We start from the raw sequence: 21,512 nt of genomic DNA, 5'->3' as shown, positions 1-21,512 counted from the left end.
ACCACAGTATCAGGGATCAGCAGCCATGATTACAGTGGTTAGCACACCAATGCCACGTACAGACGATCGGAAATTCTGACAAAACCGTGGATTTTTTTCCAGACGGATATTGGCTCAAACTTGTCTTGCACGGTTGCACAACAGTTGTGCGACGCCAAGAATGCGGCCACGTACAAGATATAAAATGGCACTATTAAAAGGGAAGTTCAATACCAGTGGTGTTAGTAGAAGTTTGGTGAGAGACGATTCACACTTTTCACCCTCGTGTTTTTCAGTCCGTAACAGCGCAACAAATGTGCCATCTCCATTACGAATGCTAGCTTTACCAGACCGAGCGCTTCCGTCTCGTACTCGATTCAAAGCATGCGTGGAATTTTGTGCGTCGGAATTGTCCACACACGATTGGAATTTAGGAGAAGAGATTTTTTTGTCAACAAAAATTTAAGAGCTTGTTCTCAAAATTTTCTGTCGGAAATTCCGACAGCAAATGTCCGATGGAGCCTGCACACGGTCAGAATTTCCGACAAAAAGCTCCAATCGAACATTTGTTGTCGGAAATTCCAACCATGTGTACGCGGCATAAGGGAGCACACAGAAACATGCATGATCAACCAGGGTTTTTACAGCATAGAAAAGGGACATTTAACACAGACAGGGATGCTTACAATAATCAGCTTTTATCACAAAAGGAAAAAAATATGTTTCCCATAACTGCTTATAAAAATGGTAGCTGGAGTTCAGCTTTAAATTTGTTATTCAAGTTCATCTAAATCTGCTCATCTAACACTACCTTCCCCACCGTCTGACAATGACAAAAAAAAAAAAAAGGAAAAAGAAAAAAATCAATACAGCCACTACATCTAATGGCGCGTACACACCATCACTTTATGTGATGAAAAAAAATTACGTTTTTAAAAACGTCACTTTAATTGACCGTGTGTGGGGGAAAACGTCGTTTTAAGTCTTCTAAAAAAACGACAAAAAAAAAATTAAAGCATGCTTCAATTTTATGTGTCGTTTTTCAAAACGTCAACTTTTACTTCACAGAAATTGACCGTGTGTAGCAAAAACGTAGTTTAAAACGACGTTTTTTCACCCGCGCATGCCCAGAAGCTACTTATGAAGCGAGCTTCAATGGAAAAACGTGGTGGAACGTAACCTCGCTTTGCTAGAACATTGTGAGAAAAACGATGGTGTGTAGGCAACTTCGTCTTTGAAAATTGAAGTTTCAAAAACGTAATTTTTTACTTCACAGAAAATGTCGTTTTTTTTTCATCACATAAAGTGATGGTGTGTACGGGGCATAAGGATTGGTAAGCTGCAATATATTCAGTTTTTTGGGTTTAATATCACATTAACCACTTCAGTCCCGGAAGATTTTACCCCTTTGCCGACTAGAGCACTTTTTACAATTTGGCACTGCGTGGCTTTAACTGACAATTGGGCGGTCATTTAATGCTTTAACCAAACAAAATGTGATTTTTTTCCTCACAAATAGAGCTTTCTTTTGGTGGTATTTGATCACCTCTGCAGGTTTTATTTGTTGCACTATAAAACAACAAAAGTGACAATTTTGAACAAACATATTTTTTACTTTTTGCTATAATAAATATCCCCAAAAATGTTTAAAAAAAAAAAAAAAAAAAAAAATCATGTCATCAGTTTAGGCCAATATATATTCTTCTACATTTTTTTTATTGACTTTATTACCAAAAAGAAAGAATCGCAATAAGCATTTGGTTTGCGCAAAAGTTATAGCGTCTACAAAAAAGCGTTCTGCTTTGATTTTTAGCGGTACTGCGACATTGCGGCAAACAGAACGGATACTTGTGACACATTTTTGGGACCATTGAAATCTATACAGCAATCAGAGCTATAAAAAAAAATAGGATTTTTGTACTCACCGTAAAATCCATTTCTCTGAGTTCATGGACGGACACAGCAGCCTTTGACCTTAGGGTATTATATCCTTCCTTCCAGGAGAGATTAGGCAGAAAACAGCACTTTAAGTGTTAAAACACTTTCCTCAGTACAGCTCCTCCCAGGGGGCGTGGTCCCCTGGGTATAACCCACACTCTGCCTCAGCAGCTCCAGTTCGTAACAAGCAGTACAAACAAAAGGAGGGGTGGGTGCTGTGTCCGTCCATGAACTCAGAGAAATGGATTTTACGGTGAGTATAAAAATCCTATTTTCTCTTCCATTCATGGACGGACACAGCAGCCCTTGACCTTAGGGACGTCCCCAAGCAGTGTCAAAAATTTCGAGGGGTGGGAACAACAACATAGCAAACCAAGCTACACCCCAAACAAAAACCGGAGTTACTCAACGGAGGAACTCCAACCTTAAACTGCCGCCTATAACACCTTGCGGCCGAAGGAGGCATCCGAAGATGCACTCACATCCACCTTGTAAAATTTTGAGAAGGTGTGGATTGACGACCAGGTCACTCTGCCTTACACACCAGTAACACAGAGGCTTGGTGACGGAAAGCCCAAGAGGCACCGATCGCCCTGGTCGAATGCGCCGTAACCTGAAAGGGAGGCGCCCGCCCCTTCAGGGCATAGGCCTGAAGCACAACCTGTCTGATCCACCTAGAAATGGTGGCCGACGAGACCGCCAGACCTTTTTTAGGACCATTCACCGACACGAACAGCGAGTCCGACTTCCGGAACGGAGCCGTAGCAGATAAGTACACCCGTAGGGCCCGAACCACATCCAGGGAATGCAAAGTGGCCTCCTTGGGTTTTTTTGGCCGAGGACACAAGGATGGTAACACAATGTCCTCATGTGAAAAGCCGAAATGACCTTTGGGAGAAAAGACAACTGCGGCCGCAGCACCACCTTATCCTCATGAATGACCAAGTAGGGAGTCTTGCCGGACAAGGCCGCCAGTTCAGACACCCTTCTGACAGAGGTAATTGCTACCAGAAAAAACACCTTCTGTGACAAAGTCAACAAAGGGATCTTCCGAATGTCCTCAAAGGGAGCTTCCTGAAGCACCGAGAGGACTAAATTCAGGTCCCATGGGGGCAGAGGAGGACGCACAGGAGGGGCCACATGCCGGACCCCCTGCACAAACGTACGCACCAAGGAGTGCGCCAAGGGTCGCTGAAAGTAAACAGCTAGAGCCGAAATCGGACTCTTAACCATACTCAAGGCGAGAGCCTGATCCACTCCACACTGTAAGAACAGCAGGATCCGGGACACCACGTATGTACGGGGGTGCCAATTCATCTCTTCACACAGAGATGTAGGCCTTCCACGTACGATGGTAAATCTTTCGTGAAGTAGACTTCCTTGAACGCAGCATGGTAGAGACCACCGAGCCTGACAAGCCACGGTCCTTCAGTACCTGGCTCTCAACAGCCACGCCGTTAAAGCCAGCGACTGTAAAGCAGGGTGGAAGATCGGACCCTGCGACAGAAGATCTTCTCTCAGGGGTAGAGGCCAGGGGACGTCTGCCACCAGACGCACCAGGTCCCCGTACCAGGAGTGGCGCGGCCAATCTGGGGCGATCAGGATTGTTGGAATCCCTTCGGCTTTCACTCTGCGCAGCAGGCGAGGAAGAAGCTTCAGAGGAGGGAAGGCGTATATTAGGCGATAGTGACCCCAAGGTGCCACCAACGCGTCTGACGTGTCCGCCCACGGGTCCTTCGACCTGGCCACGAACCGTGGCACCTTCCGATTGAGACGGGACGCTAGATGGTCCACGTCTGGAGTGCCCCACTTTTGGCACAGACTCTGAAACACCTCCAGGTGGAGTGACCACTCTCCTTGGTCTAGTGTTTGGCGACTTAGGTAGTCGGCTTGCCAATCCTGTACTCCCGGAATGTACACGGCTGACAGAGGTGGAACGGACCTTTTGGCCCACCGAAGGATGTGCGCGACCTCCATCGCTGCAGCTGAGCTCCGTGTGCCTCCCTGATGATTGACGGCCATGGCGTTGTCGGACTGGATCCTGCCTGGTCGGTCCTGCAGCTCCAGGGACCACCTGGCAAGGCACAACTTGCCTGTTCGGAGCTCCAGTACATTGATTGGAAGGCGGGACTGAGTGCCCCAAACGCGCCCCCCCCCCCCCCCAACCAGAGAGGCTGGCATCCGTCGTGACCACTGTCCATGGCACGGCAGAAACGACTTCCCGGTCCGAAGCACCGGAGATGTCAGCCACCACACCAGGGAGGACTTGACCCGTTGACTCATCTGAATCTGGTAATCCGGAGATGAAGGGAGCTTGTCCCAACGTGACAGAATTTCCTTTTGCAGCACCCGGGTGTGGAATTGGGCATTCGGAATTGCCTCGAAAAAGGCCACGATCAGACCCAGAACCCTCATGCAGAATCACAGAGATGACCACTTCTGGGTCAACAACTGCTGCACCACAGCTTGCAGTGTCTGAAGTTTCTCTGTTGGGAGAAAAACGCTCGCCTCCGCGGAATCCAGGACTAACCCCAGGTATTCCAGTCTCTGAGACGGAACCAACACGGACTTCTGGATATTCAGAAGCCAGCCGAACTCTCGGAGAGTCTGACACGTGATAGACACGTCCTCTTCTAATTCTGAGCTTGAGGAAGCTCGCAGGAGAAGGTCGTCCAGATATCCTACGATAGCGATCCCGCGCTGCCTCAGCGGGGCGAGCACCTTGGTGAAAACCCGTGGTGCCGAGGCCAGGCCGAACGGGAGGGCCACAAATTGAAAATGGTCCTCCCCGACCGCAAATCGCAGAAACCTCTGGTGCTTTGTGCATATGGGAACATGTAGGTATGCGTCCATGATATCCAAGGACGCCATAAAGTCCCCCTGATGGAGCGCTGCCACTCCCGAGCGAATCGACTCCATCCTGAATTTTTGCACTTTGACAGAACAATTGAGGGCCTTGAGGTCCAGGATTGGACGAACCCCTTCCTTGTTGGGAACTACAGACAGATTGGAGTAAAACCCCTGAAACCGTTCCATCGAGGGAACCGGCATAATCACTCCCCTGACCAGAAGATCCTGGACAGCCCCTGACAGATCCTTCCGGCAATCCGGAGGAAGCTGGAGGTTGGAAGGAAAAAATCTGTTTGGTGGACAAGAGAGAAATTATCTTGTACCCCGAGGAAACTACTTTGCAAACCCAAGCGGTCGGAAAGAAGAGACCTCCACCGAGCCGCGAATTCGCGAAGCCGGCCTCCCACCCGAGACACGGGCGGGGGCAGAGCTTCATGCGGAAGCAGGTTTGTCCGCAGGCTTGTTAGGCTTGCGGTACCAGGTGCGCTTCTGCCCTGCAGCAGGGGTCTTGGCACCTTGAAAACTTTTTCCTGCCGCACTAGGCGGGCGAAAAAAACGATTGGGGGTAGAAAAGGAGGGCCTTGCTTACGGCGAGGCTCTTTGCCCTTCCCAGACTGTGGGAGCAGTGTGCTCTTACCACCTGTGTCATCCTTTATGATGTCATCCAGGGACGCCCCAAAAAGCCGTTCACCCTTAAAGGGTAAATCCACCAAGGCCTTCTTAGAGGACTGGTCCGCAGACCAACACTTCAGCCACACAAGGCGACGTAGTACCACCGCGGAGGCCCTGGAGAGCAAAGGGAGGGTATCCAGGGCCGACTCACAGACAAACTTTAGACCCTGAACCAACTGTTCAGTCAGGTGCACACAGGTCTCGGAAGCACTCTGCGCCTCCAGCTCCAGTAGCAAGAACTTTGCCCGTTCGGTAAGTGTCTGCGACACCAGAGTCCCGGCCAAAACCGGTCTTACTGCCAAACCCACAACTGTGAACATGGAGTGGGCCACAGCCTCCACTCTCCTATCTGCGGGGTCCTTAAAGGCGAGAGCCCCTTCCACAGGCAACGTGGTGGCTTTGCTCAATCTGGACACGGAAGGGTCCACTGACGAAGGAGAGACCCACTTTTTTTAAAAGTCCTCCTCAAAAGGGATAACGGGTCGCAAAGTATTTTGGAACAGCAAAAACTTTCTGCAGTGTATCCCATTCCTTGTATAACAATTTGTCCAAATATGGAACACAAGGAAACATTCTTGCGGTGCGGGGTGGCTTGCGGAACCCAAAAGGGACCGGCACATCCGATGCCTCCGCCAAATCCTCAAGTTTGAGTATCCCGCACCACAGAGATAAGAGCTCCAACAAATTCCTTATCATGCACTGACCCTGAAGCAGAGTCATCCTCACTGTCCGCGTGGGTAAAGTCTGCATCATCTGACATGACAGAACCAGAGCCAGACGCAATAGCAGGGCCTGATTCTGTGTCCGAGACATCCCCAGAAGCAGGCTCAGGGAGGGGGCTCTTTTTACCCCCCTTCTGGACACTTGTCGCTTCAATCCTGGCGAGAAACGCCCCAAGGACTGCCGTCATAGCCTCTACAGAGGTGGCAGGGGCATTAAGGGTTAACTCAGGCATTGCTGGGGTAGAAGCTCCTGGTTCAGGCTCCATGTTGCCCCCAATGCTATGCCTCCCTAGCACTACAAGGCAGAAAGAAAAAACACTGGTCACCTCCCGGCTGCAAAACAGAAGGCAGGGGACCCCCAGGGAACTCACCACCCCACCCGGTTGCAGTGTAAGCTGAAGTGCTGGCTGCGCTGTCCCTCAGGAAGCGATTCGCTGGCTTTTGCTGCGCTATTCCAGGCACTAGAGGCCAAGACTTTTCCAAGATGGCCACCGTGGTAAAAAACACCATGCGGGCTACAAGAAAATGGCCGCCGAACTACGCAAACCACGTCCGCGGCAAAATCGTGGCCATACGCAGTTTAAAAACACAGTGACACCGCAAAAACACACGGCCAGCACACACAGCAACTCCCCAAACACAAAAAAAAATAAAAATACAGCACCCCACAGCACACGGTCCCCGGTAGCGATAGAACCCCAGGAGGGCCCCCCCTTACAGCCGCCACCCAGTATGGGGAAGGAGGGAGAGGAAGGGAGAGAGGAAAGCAGGGCGGACCCTCATTCGACCTCCCCAGGGAAGCACCAGCCACACCACCTTGCCAGGGCAAGGGGCCTACGTACCCGTCCTGCGACCACCGGCTGGAGGCATTCCGGACAGAACCAACGTCCACTAAACGGCATGGCTGTCGACCAGACACACTGTGACAAGGCCATAGAGACCGGTCATATGTGTGCCCTGGAACACGTAGTTCCCTGGCCACCCCTGGAGCAATGGGGCATGTCGTGGACGACCCAGAGCTGAGCTGAGGGCCGGCACATGCTTGATGGCCGAACATGGGGGGACTACAAGAGTCAAGACCCAGCCTGTCACCCAGTCGGCAGTTGATAGTAAAATCTCAGGATTCAAAAATGCAGGAACAAAACAAATAAAAGCGGGGGGAAAAAAAAACGCAAAAAAATTCCAGAGTACAGGGACTCCAGAAGACCATGTCTCTCCTGACGTTAGACAGAAAAAACTGGAGCTGCTGAGGCAGAGTGTGGGTTATACCCAGGGGACCACGCCCCCTGGGAGGAGCTGTACTGAGGAAAGTGTTTTAACACTTAAAGTGCTGTTTTCTGCCTAATCTCTCCTGGAAGGAAGGATATAATACCCTAAGGTCAAAGGCTGCTGTGTCCGTCCATGAACGGAAGAGAAAATGTACTGTGTAAATGTCACTGGTAGGGAAGGGGTTAACACTAGGGGCGATCAAGGGGTTAAATTCATGTTCCCGGGATATGTTCTAACTGTATGGGGATAGGACTGACTGGCGGGAGAAGACATATCGGAACAATGCACCCATGCGCTGTTTTGCTCAGCTGTGCCATTCTGCCAACGTATATCAGCGTAAGGTGGTCGGCAAGCCTGCATAAGTATACATAAGGAACACTACGTTACTGTAGAAGAGAGAATACTACACACAAACTCACCTGCCCTGGCGGTGTAGCTGCAGCATGGGAGGGTGGGGGAAGTAGGTGGTTTGCTTGAGAATTGTTTTTCTGAGAAGAATCAGTGCAATGAGTCCTAGGAAGCAAATTATACAACTTGTTCTCTTTCTCATCTGTGTCTGTGGCTCCAGGACACGGTCCAATATCAAAAGCAGATGGTGGGTTACTTCGAGGAGGACTGTTCTCAGGTGTCAGTACAGTACTGTTCATGATTGCATTTTGACACTGGCTCAGCCATGAAAGTACAGTTACCTGGCCCATGTCTTGTGGCTGCTCAGAAATAAGGGTGCTTGAATGTAAAAGGCCATTTATGGGGACTTCCTGAGATCCAGTGCATTGACAGAATTTACAATGTTCTGAATCCGCTCTTTGTTTCCTAGGACGACCACGGGAGCGACTAAAAGTAAAGTAACATTTATCTTCCGTTTCTTCGACTACCTCACTCTTCAAAAAAGCCACTTCTGGTAACTCAGTCTGTGGAGGATCCAGTGTTTGACCTGAAATGTAAACACAGTTCCATCAGTCAGTCAATGGATGGACAATTCACTTGACCATGTCAAGAAAATTTACTCACAAATGCATATGAACTGAAGTAGAAAAAAGACACCTTTCTTTCTAAGTCTCTAATGGCTGGAGACCATGTGATCTACATCAGTGGTTCCCAAACCTATCCTCAAGTACCCCCCGATAAGCCATATTTGAAGGTTTTCCTTTATCTTGCACAGATGCTTTAAATCAGAGTCAATGGCTTAGTATTTTGGACAGCAATTTTAACACTTTTAAACCTAAAATTATGTGATTTGGTAAAGCTTAAATGTAAACATTTCATAAAAAGCCAAAATTTTAATAAAAGATAAAAAAAAAAAAAAAAAGGGACAGGATAAAATATAAATGTAATTAAAGCGTCATTAAACCCCCAAAAATGTATTGCAGCTCAATCAGATGTGGTGGCTGCATTTGTTTTTACTTTTAGGGCTAGTTCACACCAGATGCAGTTCCATGAACTTTTTTCCTGCACTAAAAAAATGCATGTAGTGTTTTCCATGCAGAAACTGATCGGAAACTGACTGTATGGTGTAAACTAGAGCCAATGAAAACATGGAAAACACTGTGCATGCATTTTGTGCAGAAAACTGAACGGAACTGCATCTGGTGTGAACTAGCACTTTCCTATTTCCCCCTTGTTTCTAACTGGTGATCTGGCCAATAAACACACCTCCTGTGTTAGCGTGCCTACACTCTGGATGAAGCAGCACCGGGGGCACCTTTGTCAGTCTGGGGAGAGGGGAGCGTTAGATGTACTAGCAAATTTAAGCCAAACTTCATTGCAGTTACAGCAATTGTTTTTTTTGTTTTGGAATAAAGCTTTTGCATGAATAAATAAAACCTGTCATAAGTAAATGGCTTGTCTCAACATTTTATTGTGCTACATTTGCAGGACTGCTTGTTCTGTTGAGAAAAAAAATTGAAAGCTTAAAAGAAAACCAATGCAGCCAATTTATAAGCTGCAATATAAAAATAAAAATGTTCGATAGGATGCAGTCAGCGTTTGGCTGACAATTTTTCAGCAGCACTAACATTTTTCAGTCGACTTTTATTAAGCTGGACGGTGCTTAAGCTGGATGGTGCCAACAGGGTCACTTATGGCAGCAGCTTTGTTTTCAGAACTGCAGGTTCACTTTGAATCCTTAAGGCTTTAGTTCACATATATGTGAATTGGATGCGTTCTATGGAGCCGGTTCACACATGTTCAGGATGGCTGTAGTCAATTTATTAAAGAGAGTCCAGCACGATTTTAGGTCCAGTTCAAGTGCGATTTCAGATATATACTCAAAAAATTTGCACTTGAACCAGTGAACAAAAAAAAAAAAATGCATCAACTCCTAAAAATATATATATATATATATATATATATATATATATATATATATATATATATATATATATATATATATATATATATATATATATATATATATATATATATATATATATATATATATATAAATAAATGTCACTAAAGTCATGCCTGGACATATAATAAAATATTTTTGAGATACTGTATCTTTTCATGTGACAACACTGAAGAAATGACACACTTTGCTACAATGTAAAGTAGTAAGTGTACAGCTTGTATAGCAGTGTAAATTTGCTGTCCCCTCAAAATAACTTAAACACACAGCCATTATTGTCTAAACCGCTGGCGACAAAAGTGAGTACACCCCCAAGTGAAAATGTCCAAATTGTGCCCAATTAGCCATTTTTCCTCCCCGGTGTCATGTGACTCATTAGGGTTACAAGATCTCAGGTGCGAATGGGGTCTCAAACAGAAAGTGGAGGAGCGCAAGGTCTCCAACATCCACCAGCTCCATGATGTCGTCATGGAGGAGTGGGAGAGGACTCTGATCTGGCGAACTCCATGCCCAAGAGGGTTAAGGCAGTGCTGGAAAATAATGGTGGCCACACAAAATATTGATACTTTGGGCGCAATTTGTAAATTTTCACTTGGGCTGTACTCACTTTTGTTGCCCGTGGTTTAGACATTAATGGCTGTATATCGAGTTATTTTGAGGGGGGACAGTAATTTACATTGTAGCAAAGTGTAATTTCTTCAGTGTTGTCACATGAAAAGATAATAAAACTTTTGTAAGATACTGTGTGTGAACCGTGCCTTAAAGCGGATGTGCAACGGGAAAATGATATTAAAAGCCAGCAGCTACAAATACTGCAGCTGCTGACTTTTAATATTAGGACACTTACCTGTCCTGGAGTCCAGCGCCGATCGCAGCAGAGGACGAGCGATCGCTCGTCTCTCTGCTGCTCCCCCCGCCATCCACGCTGAGGGAACCAGGAAGTGAAGCGCTGCGGCTTCACTGCCCGGTTCCCTACGGCGCATGCGCGAGTCGCGCCTGCCGATTGGCTCCCGCTGTGTGCTGGGAGCCGAGTGTTCCCAGCACACAACGGGGGGGGACCACGGGATGTGACGGAATGCCCGTCTTTTGCCCGTGAATGCCGGGCCGGAAGTGGGTGCAAATACCCGTCTTTAGACAGGTATCTCTGCACCCCCCTCCCCCCTGAAAGGTGTCAAATGTGACACCGGAGGGGGGGAGGGTTCCGATCAGCGGGACTCCACTTTAGGGTGGAGAACCGCTTTAAAGTCAAGTTAGTGCTTTGTACAATTTCAAAACAATGACAAGGCATAATAATAGGTCAGAACGTACCAGGGCTTTCTGAGTAACCTTCCACAAAGATGCCACCCATGTGTGGCAGCATCCAATAGACCCTGCGGTACCGATCCTGCCCCAGGGTTGTACATCGAAGCCTCTGAGAGCAACCAATAATTTTCTTTCGCAGAAACATTTGGCGCTGTAAAAAAACAATTCAAAGTTAAAAAAAAGATTAAATAAACTAGCAGAAAATTGTATCTTCATGTTCTAATATGGATCAACATTACCTTAGTAAGTTTCTCCATTTGCCTTTCAAGATCCAAACTACTTGCATTTGAAGAAACTTCCTCCTGCAACACAAAGCAACAATAGTGAATATAAACAGACTGAGCAAATTGTGCTTATAATAGATCTCATTATTTATTCAACAATGCTTCAATCTATCATGTAACTGGGCGTGGCACTTTCACAAGTGCAAAACGAAACCTGAAAGTGTTACTAAACCCACAACAGTATATGCAGCATAGCATGCTGGTTATACTCACTGTGGAACTTAAGGGGTTATCCTCTGCATTCTGCAAAAGGGCAGTTTTATCCTGTATGCACAGATCCTTCCCCTCCTGCACCGTCTATCTGGGGAAAGCGCGCTAACACAAGCAAGATAGTCGACGGGCACATGCTCAGTTGTGTCTTATGCTGGAGAGAACAGTTTGTTCTCAGAGATAGCCAGGTAACATGATATTGTAGTGGAAATCTCCTTCCTAAACTCTCAGCACTGAAGAAACTGCAGTTTATGATGTAACTGTGGCATACAGATGATCCAAAAAGGTATATAAGGGCAGTATTTTAATGCAAAAAGATTTATAAGCTGTGGGCACTGGGGGGGGGGAGAAGATGAACCATTTTGATATTACTGGGTTAAGTAACACCTGAAGTGAAAAAACGGCTACAATTGCACAGCTCTCCTACAAAATGCTAGTTGCCTGGCTGTCATTCTGATCTTGTTTCATTCACCAACTTGGAACAAGTACTCAAAAAGGGACACATTCTAGATCTGCAATTTCAGGAGGAGATCGGTAATGACAGCCACCATCCTTTTTTTTATAGAAAGTTTATTACAAGCAAGCAGTTCTCATACAGCATACAAAACCCAGTGAATAAAATATATAAGGAGACAAATGGGGAAATATTTGCCCATTTCTTTTAATGCAATTACTGGATGGATTTATTAGACCTTGTTGCCAAGGACTAGGTCCTAGATTTTCTGCCTTACCCCTTCATCTGCAGAAGTATTCAACAACCCAGACGTGTTTTCTGTTAAGTTTTCATTCTCTTCAGCAGTGCAAGTACTACGCCTCCGCCGACTCTCCTCTGTGCTGACAACTTGTTTTTCCTGCGTGCCAGTCTTTTTTCCTAATGCAAACTTCAATCTAAAGGCCAGAGAAATAAAAAACAAGAATACAATTTAAGGACTTTTCAATAAGAGCTTTCACATTGCCAGCGCGGGGGCGTAGGTGGTAAAGCACCGCTAGTTTTAGTGGCGCTTTACCAATAGTTTTGCGGCGGTTTTCGGATGCTAGCAGGGCACTTTTAACCCACACAGCACCGCTGCCCATTGATTTCAATAGGCAGGGGCGCTTTAGGAGCGGTGTATATGCCCACTCCTAAAGCACCTCAAAAGAAGCCGCTTGCAGGACTTTTTTTTTTTTACATCCTGCCAGCGCAGAACTGGGGCTTTCACACCGGGATTGCAGATGAGGCTTTTTTTTCAGGCGGTATACAGGCGCTATTATAAAGCTAAAGTGCCTGAAAAAATAGATTTTTGTACTCACCGTAAAATCCATTTCTCTCATTGACGGACACAACAGCATTGACCTTAGGGTTATATATCCTTCCTTTCAGGAGAGACTTAGGCAGAAAAAAAACAGCACTTCAAGTGTTAAAACACTTCTTTCAGTACAGCACCTCCCAGGGGGCGGATCCCCCGGGTACATCCCACTCTCTGCACATGCAGCCCCAGTTCGTAAACAAGCAGTACAAACAAAGGAGGGATGGGTGCTGTGTCCGTTCATGAACTCAGAGAAATGGATTTTACGGTGAGTACAAAAATCCTATTTTCTCACAGCAGCATTGACCTTAGGGACGTCCCCAAGCAGTGTCAAAAAATTTCGAGGGGTGGAAAAAAAAACAAAAAAAAACAAACACAGCAAACCAAGCTTCACCCCAAACAAACCAAAGTTCCTCAACGGAGGAACTCCAACCTTAAACTGCCGCCTGTAAAACCTTGCGGCCAAGGGAGGCATCCGAAGATGCACTCACATCCACCTTGTAAAATTTTTAGAAGGTGTGGATTGACGACCAGGTCTCTGCCTTACACACCTGTAACACAGACGCTCGATGGCGGAAAGCCCAAGAGGCACCAATCACCCTGGTCAAATGCGCTGTAACCTGAAAGGGAGGCGCCTGCCCCTTTGGGGCATAAGCCTGGAGCACGACCTGTCTGATCCACCTAGAAATGGTGGCCGACGAGACCGCCAGACCATTCTTAGGACCAGTTACCGACACGAACAGTGAGTCCGACTTCCGAAACGGAGCTGTAGCAGACAAGTACACCCGTAGGGCCCGAACCACGTCCAAGGAATGCAAAGTGGCCTCCTTCGGGTTTTTCGGCCGAGGACATAAGGATGGCAAAACAATGTCCTCATTAATGTGAAAAGCCGAAACAACCTTTGGAAGGAATGACGGCTGCGGCCGCAGCACCACCTTATCCTTATGGATGACCAAGTAAGGAGCCTTGCAGGACAAGGCAGCCAGTTCAGATACCCGTCTGACAGAGGTAATTGCCACCAGAAAAAACACCTTCTGGGACAACAAGGGAATCTTCCGAATGTCTTCAAACGGAGCCTCTTGAAGCACCGAAAGGACTAAATTCAAGTCCCATGGAGGCAGTGGAGGGCGCACAGGAGGGGCCACATGCCGAACCCCCTGCACAAACGTACGCACCAGGGAGTGCGTCGCCAAGGATCGCTGGAAGTAGACAGCTAGACCCGAAATCTGACTCTTTAACCGTACTTAAGGCGAGAGCCTGATCCACTCCACGCTGTAAGAACAGCAGAATCTGGGACATAACGTATGTACGGAGGTGCCATTTCATCTCCTCACACAGAGATGTAGGCCTTCCACGTACGATGGTAAATCTTTCGTGACGTAGACTTCCGTGCTCGCAGCATGGTAGAGACCACCGAGCCTGACAGGCCTCGATCCTTCAACACCTGGCTCTCAACAGCCATGCCGTTAAAGCCAGCGACTGTAAAGCAGGGTGAAAGATTAGACCCTGCAACAGAAGATCTTCTCTCAGGGGTAGACGCCAAGGGACGTCTGCCACCAGACGCACCAGGTCCGCGTACCAGGGACGACGCGGCCAATCCGGAGCGATCAGGATTGTTGGTATCTCCTCGGCTTCCACTCTGCGCAACAGGCGAGGGAGAAGCTTCAGAGAAGGGAAGGCGTAGATTAGGCGATAGTGACCCCATGGTGCCACCAACGCGTCCGCCTACGGATCCCTTGACCTGGCCACGAACCGTGACACCTTCCGATTGAGACCGGATGCCAGAAGGTCCACGTCTGGAGTGCCCCATTTTTGGCAAAGGCTCTGAAACACCTCCGGGTGTAGCGACCATTCTCCTTGGTCTAGCGTTTGGCGACTTAGGTAGTCGGCTTGCCAGTTCAGCACCCCCGGAATGTACACGGCCGACAGAGCCGGAACGTACCTTTCGGCCCACCGGAGGATGTGCGCGACTTCCGTCGTTGCAGCCGAGCTCCGTGTGCCCCCCTGATTATAGACGTACACCACGGCCGTGGCGTTGTCGGACTGGATCCTGATCGGTCGGTCCTGTAGACCCAGAGACCACTTGGAGAGAAAACTTGATCGCTCGGAGCTCCAGTACATTGATTGGTAGGCGGGACTCCTGAGTCCAGCACCCCTGGGCTGACTGGACACCCCAGACACCCACCCAGCCGGAGAGGCTGGCATCCGTCGTGACCCCTGGTCCAATGGCATGGCAGAAACGACTTTCCGGTCCGAAGTACCAGAGATGTCAGCCACCACACTAGGGATGACTTGACCAGTCGACTCACCCGAATCTGGTAATCCAGAGACGAAGGAAGCTTGTCCCAAACGTGACAGAATCTCTTTTTGCAACACTCGAGTGTGAAATTGGGCATACGGCCTGCCTCGAAAGAGGCCAACATCAGACCCAGCACTCTCATGCAAAAGCGAAGAGACACCCATTTCTGGGTCGTCAACCGCTGCACCGCAGACTGCAGTGTCTGTAGTTTTTCCGTTGGGAGGAAAACTCTCGCCTCTGAGGAATCCAGGACTAACCCCAGGTATTCCAGCCGCTAAGACAGTACCAGTACCGACTTCTGGGTATTCAATAGCCAACCGAATTCTCGGAGGGTCTGACAGGTGATAGACATGTCCTTTTCTAATTCTGAGCTTGAAGAAGCTCTCAGAAGAAGGTCGTCCAGGTATCCCACGATGGCGATCCCGCGCTGCCTCAGCAGGGCCAGAATCGGAGCGAGCACCTTGGTGAAAACCCGTGGTGCCGAAGCCAGACCGAACAGGAGGGCCAGAAATTGAAAGTGGTCCTCTCTGACCGCAAAACGCAGAAACCTCTGGTGTTTTGCACATATGGGGATATGCAAGTACGCGTCCTTGATATCAAAGGATGCTAGAAAATCCCCCTGATGGAGCGCTGCTACTAACTGAGCGAATCGACTCCATCCTGAATTTTTGTACATTGACAAAGCAATTGAGGGCCTTGAGGTCCAGGATTGAACGGACCCCTTCCTTCTTGGGGACTACAAACAGATTGGAGTAAAACCCCTGAAACCGTTCCGTTGAGGGAACCGGTACAACCACTCCCCTGACCAGCAGGTCCTGGACAGCCCCTGACAGATCCTTCCGGCGAACCGAAGGAAGCCTGAGGTTGGAGGGAAAAAATCTGTTTGGTGGACAAGAGATCAACTTTGTTTGGTGGACAAGAGATCAACTTTGTTTGGTGGACAAGAGATCAACTTTGTTTGGTGGACAAGAGATCAACTTTGTTTGGTGGACAAGAGATCAACTTTGTTTGGTGGACAAGAGATCAACTTTGTTTGGTGGACAAGAGTTTCTCTCTTGTACCCTGAGGAAACTACTACGCGATCCCAACGGTCGGAAAGAAGAGACCTCCACCGAGCCGCGAAGTCGGCCCCCCACCTGAGATGCGGGCGGGGGCAGACCTTCATGCAGAGGCAGGCTTGTTGGGCTTTGCTGTACCAAACTTTAGGCCCTGCACCAACTGGTCGGCCAGGTCCACACAGGTCTCAGACATTCTGCGCCTCCAGCTCCTGCAGCAAGGACTTTGCCCGTTCTGCAAGTGTCTGCGACACCAAAGCCCTGGCCAAAACCGGTCTCACCGCCGACTCCACCACTGTGAACATGGAGCAGGCCCACAGCCTCAGTTCTTATATCTGCGGGGTCCTTAAAAGCGGGAGCCCCTTCCACAGGTAACGTGGTAGCCTTGTTCAGTCTGGACACAGGGGGGTCCACTGACGGAGGAGATACCGGTATATGCCGCCCTTGTACTGCAACGCAGGACCCACAGACCACCCTCCCGGCCGCAACAGAGAGCAGGGGACTCCCCAGAGGACTCACCACCTTACCAGGCTGTAGCGCTACTGAGAAGCTGAGAATGCTGCCCGTGCTGTGCCGTCCCTCAGGAAGAGTGCCAAGAGCTTTTGGCGCAGTTATTCTGGTCACTAGAGGCCAAAACTTTTCCAAGATGGCCGCCGACATGCAGAAAAACAGAATGCGGACCCTCAATCGACCTCCCCAGGAATGCACCAGCCGAACCACCATGCCAAGGCAAGGGGATACAACTTACCCGTCCTGCGACCACCGGCTGGAGGCATTCCAGACAGAACCAACGTTCGCTTACAGCATTGGCTGTTGGCCCGGCACACTGACACGGCCATAGAGACCGGTCATATGTGTGCCCTGGAGCATGTCGCTCACCGGCCACCCCTGGAGCACGGGGGAATGTCGTGGACGGCCCAGCGCATAGCTAAAGGCCGGCACACGCTCGATGGCCGAACATGGGGGGACTACAAGGATCGAGGATCCAGCCTGTCACCCAGTCGGCAGTTGATTGTAGATCCCAGGATCCAAAAAAATGCAGGAAAAATAAAATAAAAGCGGAAAAAAAAATTGCCTAAAAAACCTCCAGAGCACATGGGCCCCGAGGAGTGCCCGGGGGACCCGCCTTCTGGGAGGTGCTGTACTGAAAAGTGTTTTAAACACTTGAAGTGCTGGTTTTTCTGCCCAAGTCTCTCCTGAAAGGAAGGATATATAACCCTAAGGTCAATGCTGCTGTGTCTGTCCATGAACGGAAGAGAAATCCTTTTCTCTGAGTCCATGGACGGACACAGCACCCAGCCCTCCTTTTTAGGTTTGTACTGCTTGTTACAAACTGAGGCTGCATGCTGCAGTGAAGAGGGTTATGTCTGGAGGGACCGCCCCCTGAGCGGGGCTGTTCAACTCTGTTAATGTAACATGTATTTAATTATCTAACATGTTTCTGCCTAGTCCTCTCCTGTAAACAGGGAACATAACCCACTTGTTAAGATTTAAGGAGCCGTGTCCATCCATGGACGATAAGAGAAAAGGATTTTATGGCGAGTACAAAAAATCCTATTTTTACGGCGAGTACAAAAAAAATGATTTTCTTCTATCGCCCATGGACGGGGACAGCTCCTTAAATCTTGACAAGTGGGACCTCCCCAAGCAGTGTTAAAGACGAGGGGTGGGAAATATATCAGTAAAACCAAATTTTAACTTCACCCCAAAACAAGCAGAGCTCAACGGAGGAGGTGCAACTTTAAACAGCCGCCTGCAAAAACTAGCGGCCAAAAGAAGATGCACTCAGAGCAACCATGTAAATTCTGGAAAAAGCGTAAGCAAGTCGCCGCCTCGCACACCTGTGAGACCGACGAGAAAAAAAAACAGGAAGCACCAATTGCCCAGGGTCGAAAGTCCCGTGAGCGCAAAGGGGGGCCCGCCCCTTAAGAGCATAGGCCTGTATGACAGCCTGCCTGATCCACCAAGAAATGGTGGTCGACGAGACCGCCAGGCCCATTTGTGGACCAGACACTGACACAAAAGAGAGTCAGAACTATGAAACAGGGCCGTAGCAGGCTGGTACACCGCCAAAGCACATACCACGCCTAAAGTATGAAAGAAGGCACCCTCCGTAGGATGCGCCGGTTGAGGACAGAAGGATGGAAGAACAATGTCCTTATTCCGGCGAAAGGCCGAAACCACCTAATCCTTATGGAGGATCAAGCATGGCGGTTTGCAAGACAAGACCGCCAACTCAAAACCCCTCTAACAGAGGTAAAGGCCACTAAAGGGGCCACCTTCTGAGATAGTGTCAAGAGAAAATCTCTCTGTTTCCAAAAGGAAGGTTCCTGAAGAACCGAGAGCACCAGAGTAAAAAAACTCATGGGGGGGGGGGGGGGGGAAGAGATGAACCAAGAGGGGAAAGTATATGACAAACCCCCTGCACACAAAAAGAGACCCACCAGGGAACGGGCCGCAAAAAGGCCACTGAAAGAACACAGCCAAGGCTGAAACGGTGCTTTAAGCAATTTTTAGATCCACTGCAAGCTGTAAAAATAGCAGGACCCTGGATACCGATTACGCCCGTGGACGTCACTCCATCCCTTCGCACCAAGACATGTAGGCCTGCCAGGTGCGACGGTAGATTCTCCGGAAGACGACTACCGTGCCCTCAGCATTGTTGAGATGACCGAGTCGGACAGACCCCGGTCACTTAAAGTCTGGCTTCCAATAACCATGTTGAGCAAGTCAGTGACTGTACAACAGGAGGAAGTATTGGACCTCGAGACAGAGGGACCTCCCGCCCTGGCAGGCGCCCGATATCGGCGTACCAAGGACGCCAAGGTCAATCTGGAGGGATTAGAATCATCAGAATCTCCTCAGCCTCCACTCTGTGGAGCAGCCGAGGAAGCAACTACAATGGAGAAACGGCAGAAAGTCGCCGATACAGACCCCACAGGGCCACCAGCGTGACTGACGCGCCTGTACCAGATCACTAGACCTGGCCACTAACTTCGACACCCTTGCGGTGGAGACGAGCGGCCAGGAGATCCATGCCCTGTGAGGCTCACCTCCTGCAATGGAGCCGAAACACCCCAAGCACCAAGACCAGTGTGATCCAGACCAGTGTGGTCCAGGATCTGGCGACTCCAGTAGTCCCCGCCTGCTGGTATACCTGATGGTAGACCGAAGCCACGACCATGGCATTGTCCAGCTGAAACCAGATCAGACGACCTTGCAACCTCCTCGACCACGAAGGGAAGCATAGCCTGATCGCCTAAAATAGGACAATGAACAGTAGACAGCACCTGGTATTCCCAGGCGGTCTCCAATCCAGGCACTATCCAGGCCCGACCCTGGGTAGCTACCGACCCCCCAGGTGCCCCCACAACCCGTGAGGCTGGCCTCCGTCGTAAACACCGACCACTGGAAGGAAGAAACAACTTCCCGGACCGAAGAGTCAGGCGATCTCCGTCACCAACTCAGAGAGACTGAGACTGACAATTTTATGGTCCAGTTTATTGAGGCCCCAACTAGGAATGATGCTCTGTTGGACCTGGTAATCTCAAACCATGCAGAGTTTATTACTAATGTTCAGATAAAAGGAACACCTGGGTAGCAGTGACCATAACATGATTTCATTTGAGGTTAGCTGTAAGCAAGAAATACATACAGGAAAGATAAAAACTAGGGTTGTCCCGATACCGATACTAGTATCGGGACCGATACCAAGCATTTGCCCTCAGTGCTCCCTCAGTGTATCCCTCCGTGTCCCCCCCCCGTGTATCCCTCAGTGTCCCCCCCGTGTTTCCCTCTCCCTCCGTGCTCCTCCTCCACCCCCTGGAACTGTCAGGATGGAAAGCGGGGTAGGAGCCGGTAAATCCGGCTCCTTACTGCTCCGAATGGACAGAGTCAGTGATCACTGACTCTGTCTATTCACATAACTGAAACATTGTAAACTGTGATTACAATGTTTCAGTTTATGAATGAAGAGAAGCGGCTGTCTTTACTCCATTCATTTTCAGCGCAGCCGATGCTGCTGAGAAAGGGACTGGGGAACATGTGTGCCTAGTCCCTTTCTCTGTCTCAAAGGGGAGATGTCAGAGGTCTGTTAAGACCCATGATATCTCACCAAGGCACCCCAACAGGGCTAAAAAAAAAAAAAAAAAAAAAAAAACACACTGGCACGGTTTCCAAAGCGAGCAAAGTTCTTTCTTGTATTAAGAGAGGTATGGACTCCAGAGAGAGAGAGATATAATTTTGCCCCTGTACAAATCATTAGCAAGACCTCATCTGGAATATGCAGTCCAATTTTGGGCACCAGTTCTCAAAAAGGATATCGGGGAACTGGAGAAAGTGCAGAGAAGGGCAACCAAACTGATAAGAGGCATGGAGGAGCTCAGCTATGAGGAAAGATTAGAAGAACTCAATTTATTCACTCTTGAGAAGAGGAGAATTAGGGGGAATATGATCCACATGTACAAATATATAATGGGTCCATATAGTGAACTTGGTGTTGAGTTATTCACTTTACGGTCAACACTGAGGACAAGGGGGCACTCTTTACGTCTAGAGGAAGAGAGATTTCATCTCCAAATATGGAAAGGTTTCTTCACAGTAAGAGCTGTGAAAATGTGGAACAGACTCCCTCCAGAGGTGGTTCTGGCCAGCTCAGTAGATTGCTTTAAGAAAGGTCTGGATACTTTCCTAAATGTACAGAATATAACTGAGTACTAAGATTAGTAGGTAAAGTTGATCCAGGGTAAATCCGATTGCCTCTTGGGGGATCAGGAAGGAATTTTTTTCCCCTGCTGTAGCAAATTGGATCATGCTCTGCTGGGGTTTTTTGCCTTCCTCTGGATCAACTGTGGGTATGGAGTTGGGTGTATGGGATTGTACCATGTTTATTTTGTTTATTTTTTTTTGTGGTTGGACTGGGTGGACTTGTGTCTTTTTTCAACCTGACTAACTATGTAACAATGTAACTAGTTAACTAGGTGGCACACTGGAATCCGATGATTTCAGAGACAATAGATTTTTACCACCTGGACAGTATTTCCCCTGGAAAACCCAAGTGTGGAACTGGGCATACAGTACCGCCTCAGAGGCGGCTACCCACAAGCCCCGGACCAGCAGGTGCCCTGAGAGAAGACCGATTGCGTGATGCCAATACCTTTCCTGCAGACTGAAGCGTCTGCAATTTCTCCAGGGGAAGGAGTCCGGATCAACCCTAGATACTCCAGCGCCGAGTCGTAACCTAGCATGCCCAGGATTTGAATCCTGGGTCGCTACATGGAAGGCGGGCTTGCTGCCA

At 48.7% G+C, this 21,512-nt stretch overlaps 1 protein-coding gene across 3 annotated transcripts in view; it reads right to left on the bottom strand.

Moving 5' to 3' along the window:
- The window catches only part of BAZ2A (bromodomain adjacent to zinc finger domain 2A), a 168,272-nt gene that overhangs the window by 42,547 nt on the left and 104,213 nt on the right, over positions 1-21,512 (bottom strand). For all 3 annotated transcript variants that reach the window (XM_040341034.1, XM_040341033.1, XM_040341032.1), the window contains exons 17-20: positions 12,308-12,464; positions 11,322-11,384; positions 11,089-11,233; positions 7,850-8,364 (exon numbers count right to left, since the gene is read on the bottom strand). In XM_040341034.1, coding sequence (XP_040196968.1) covers positions 7,850-8,364; positions 11,089-11,233; positions 11,322-11,384; positions 12,308-12,464 — 880 coding nt within the window. The remainder of the gene's footprint in view (positions 1-7,849; positions 8,365-11,088; positions 11,234-11,321; positions 11,385-12,307; positions 12,465-21,512) is intronic.

The sequence above is a fragment of the Rana temporaria genome, chromosome 2 (assembly GCF_905171775.1).
Source record: "Rana temporaria chromosome 2, aRanTem1.1, whole genome shotgun sequence".
In the NCBI taxonomy this organism is placed as follows: Eukaryota; Metazoa; Chordata; class Amphibia; order Anura; family Ranidae; genus Rana; species Rana temporaria.
This window is presented reverse-complemented; position numbering and strand designations above follow the sequence as displayed.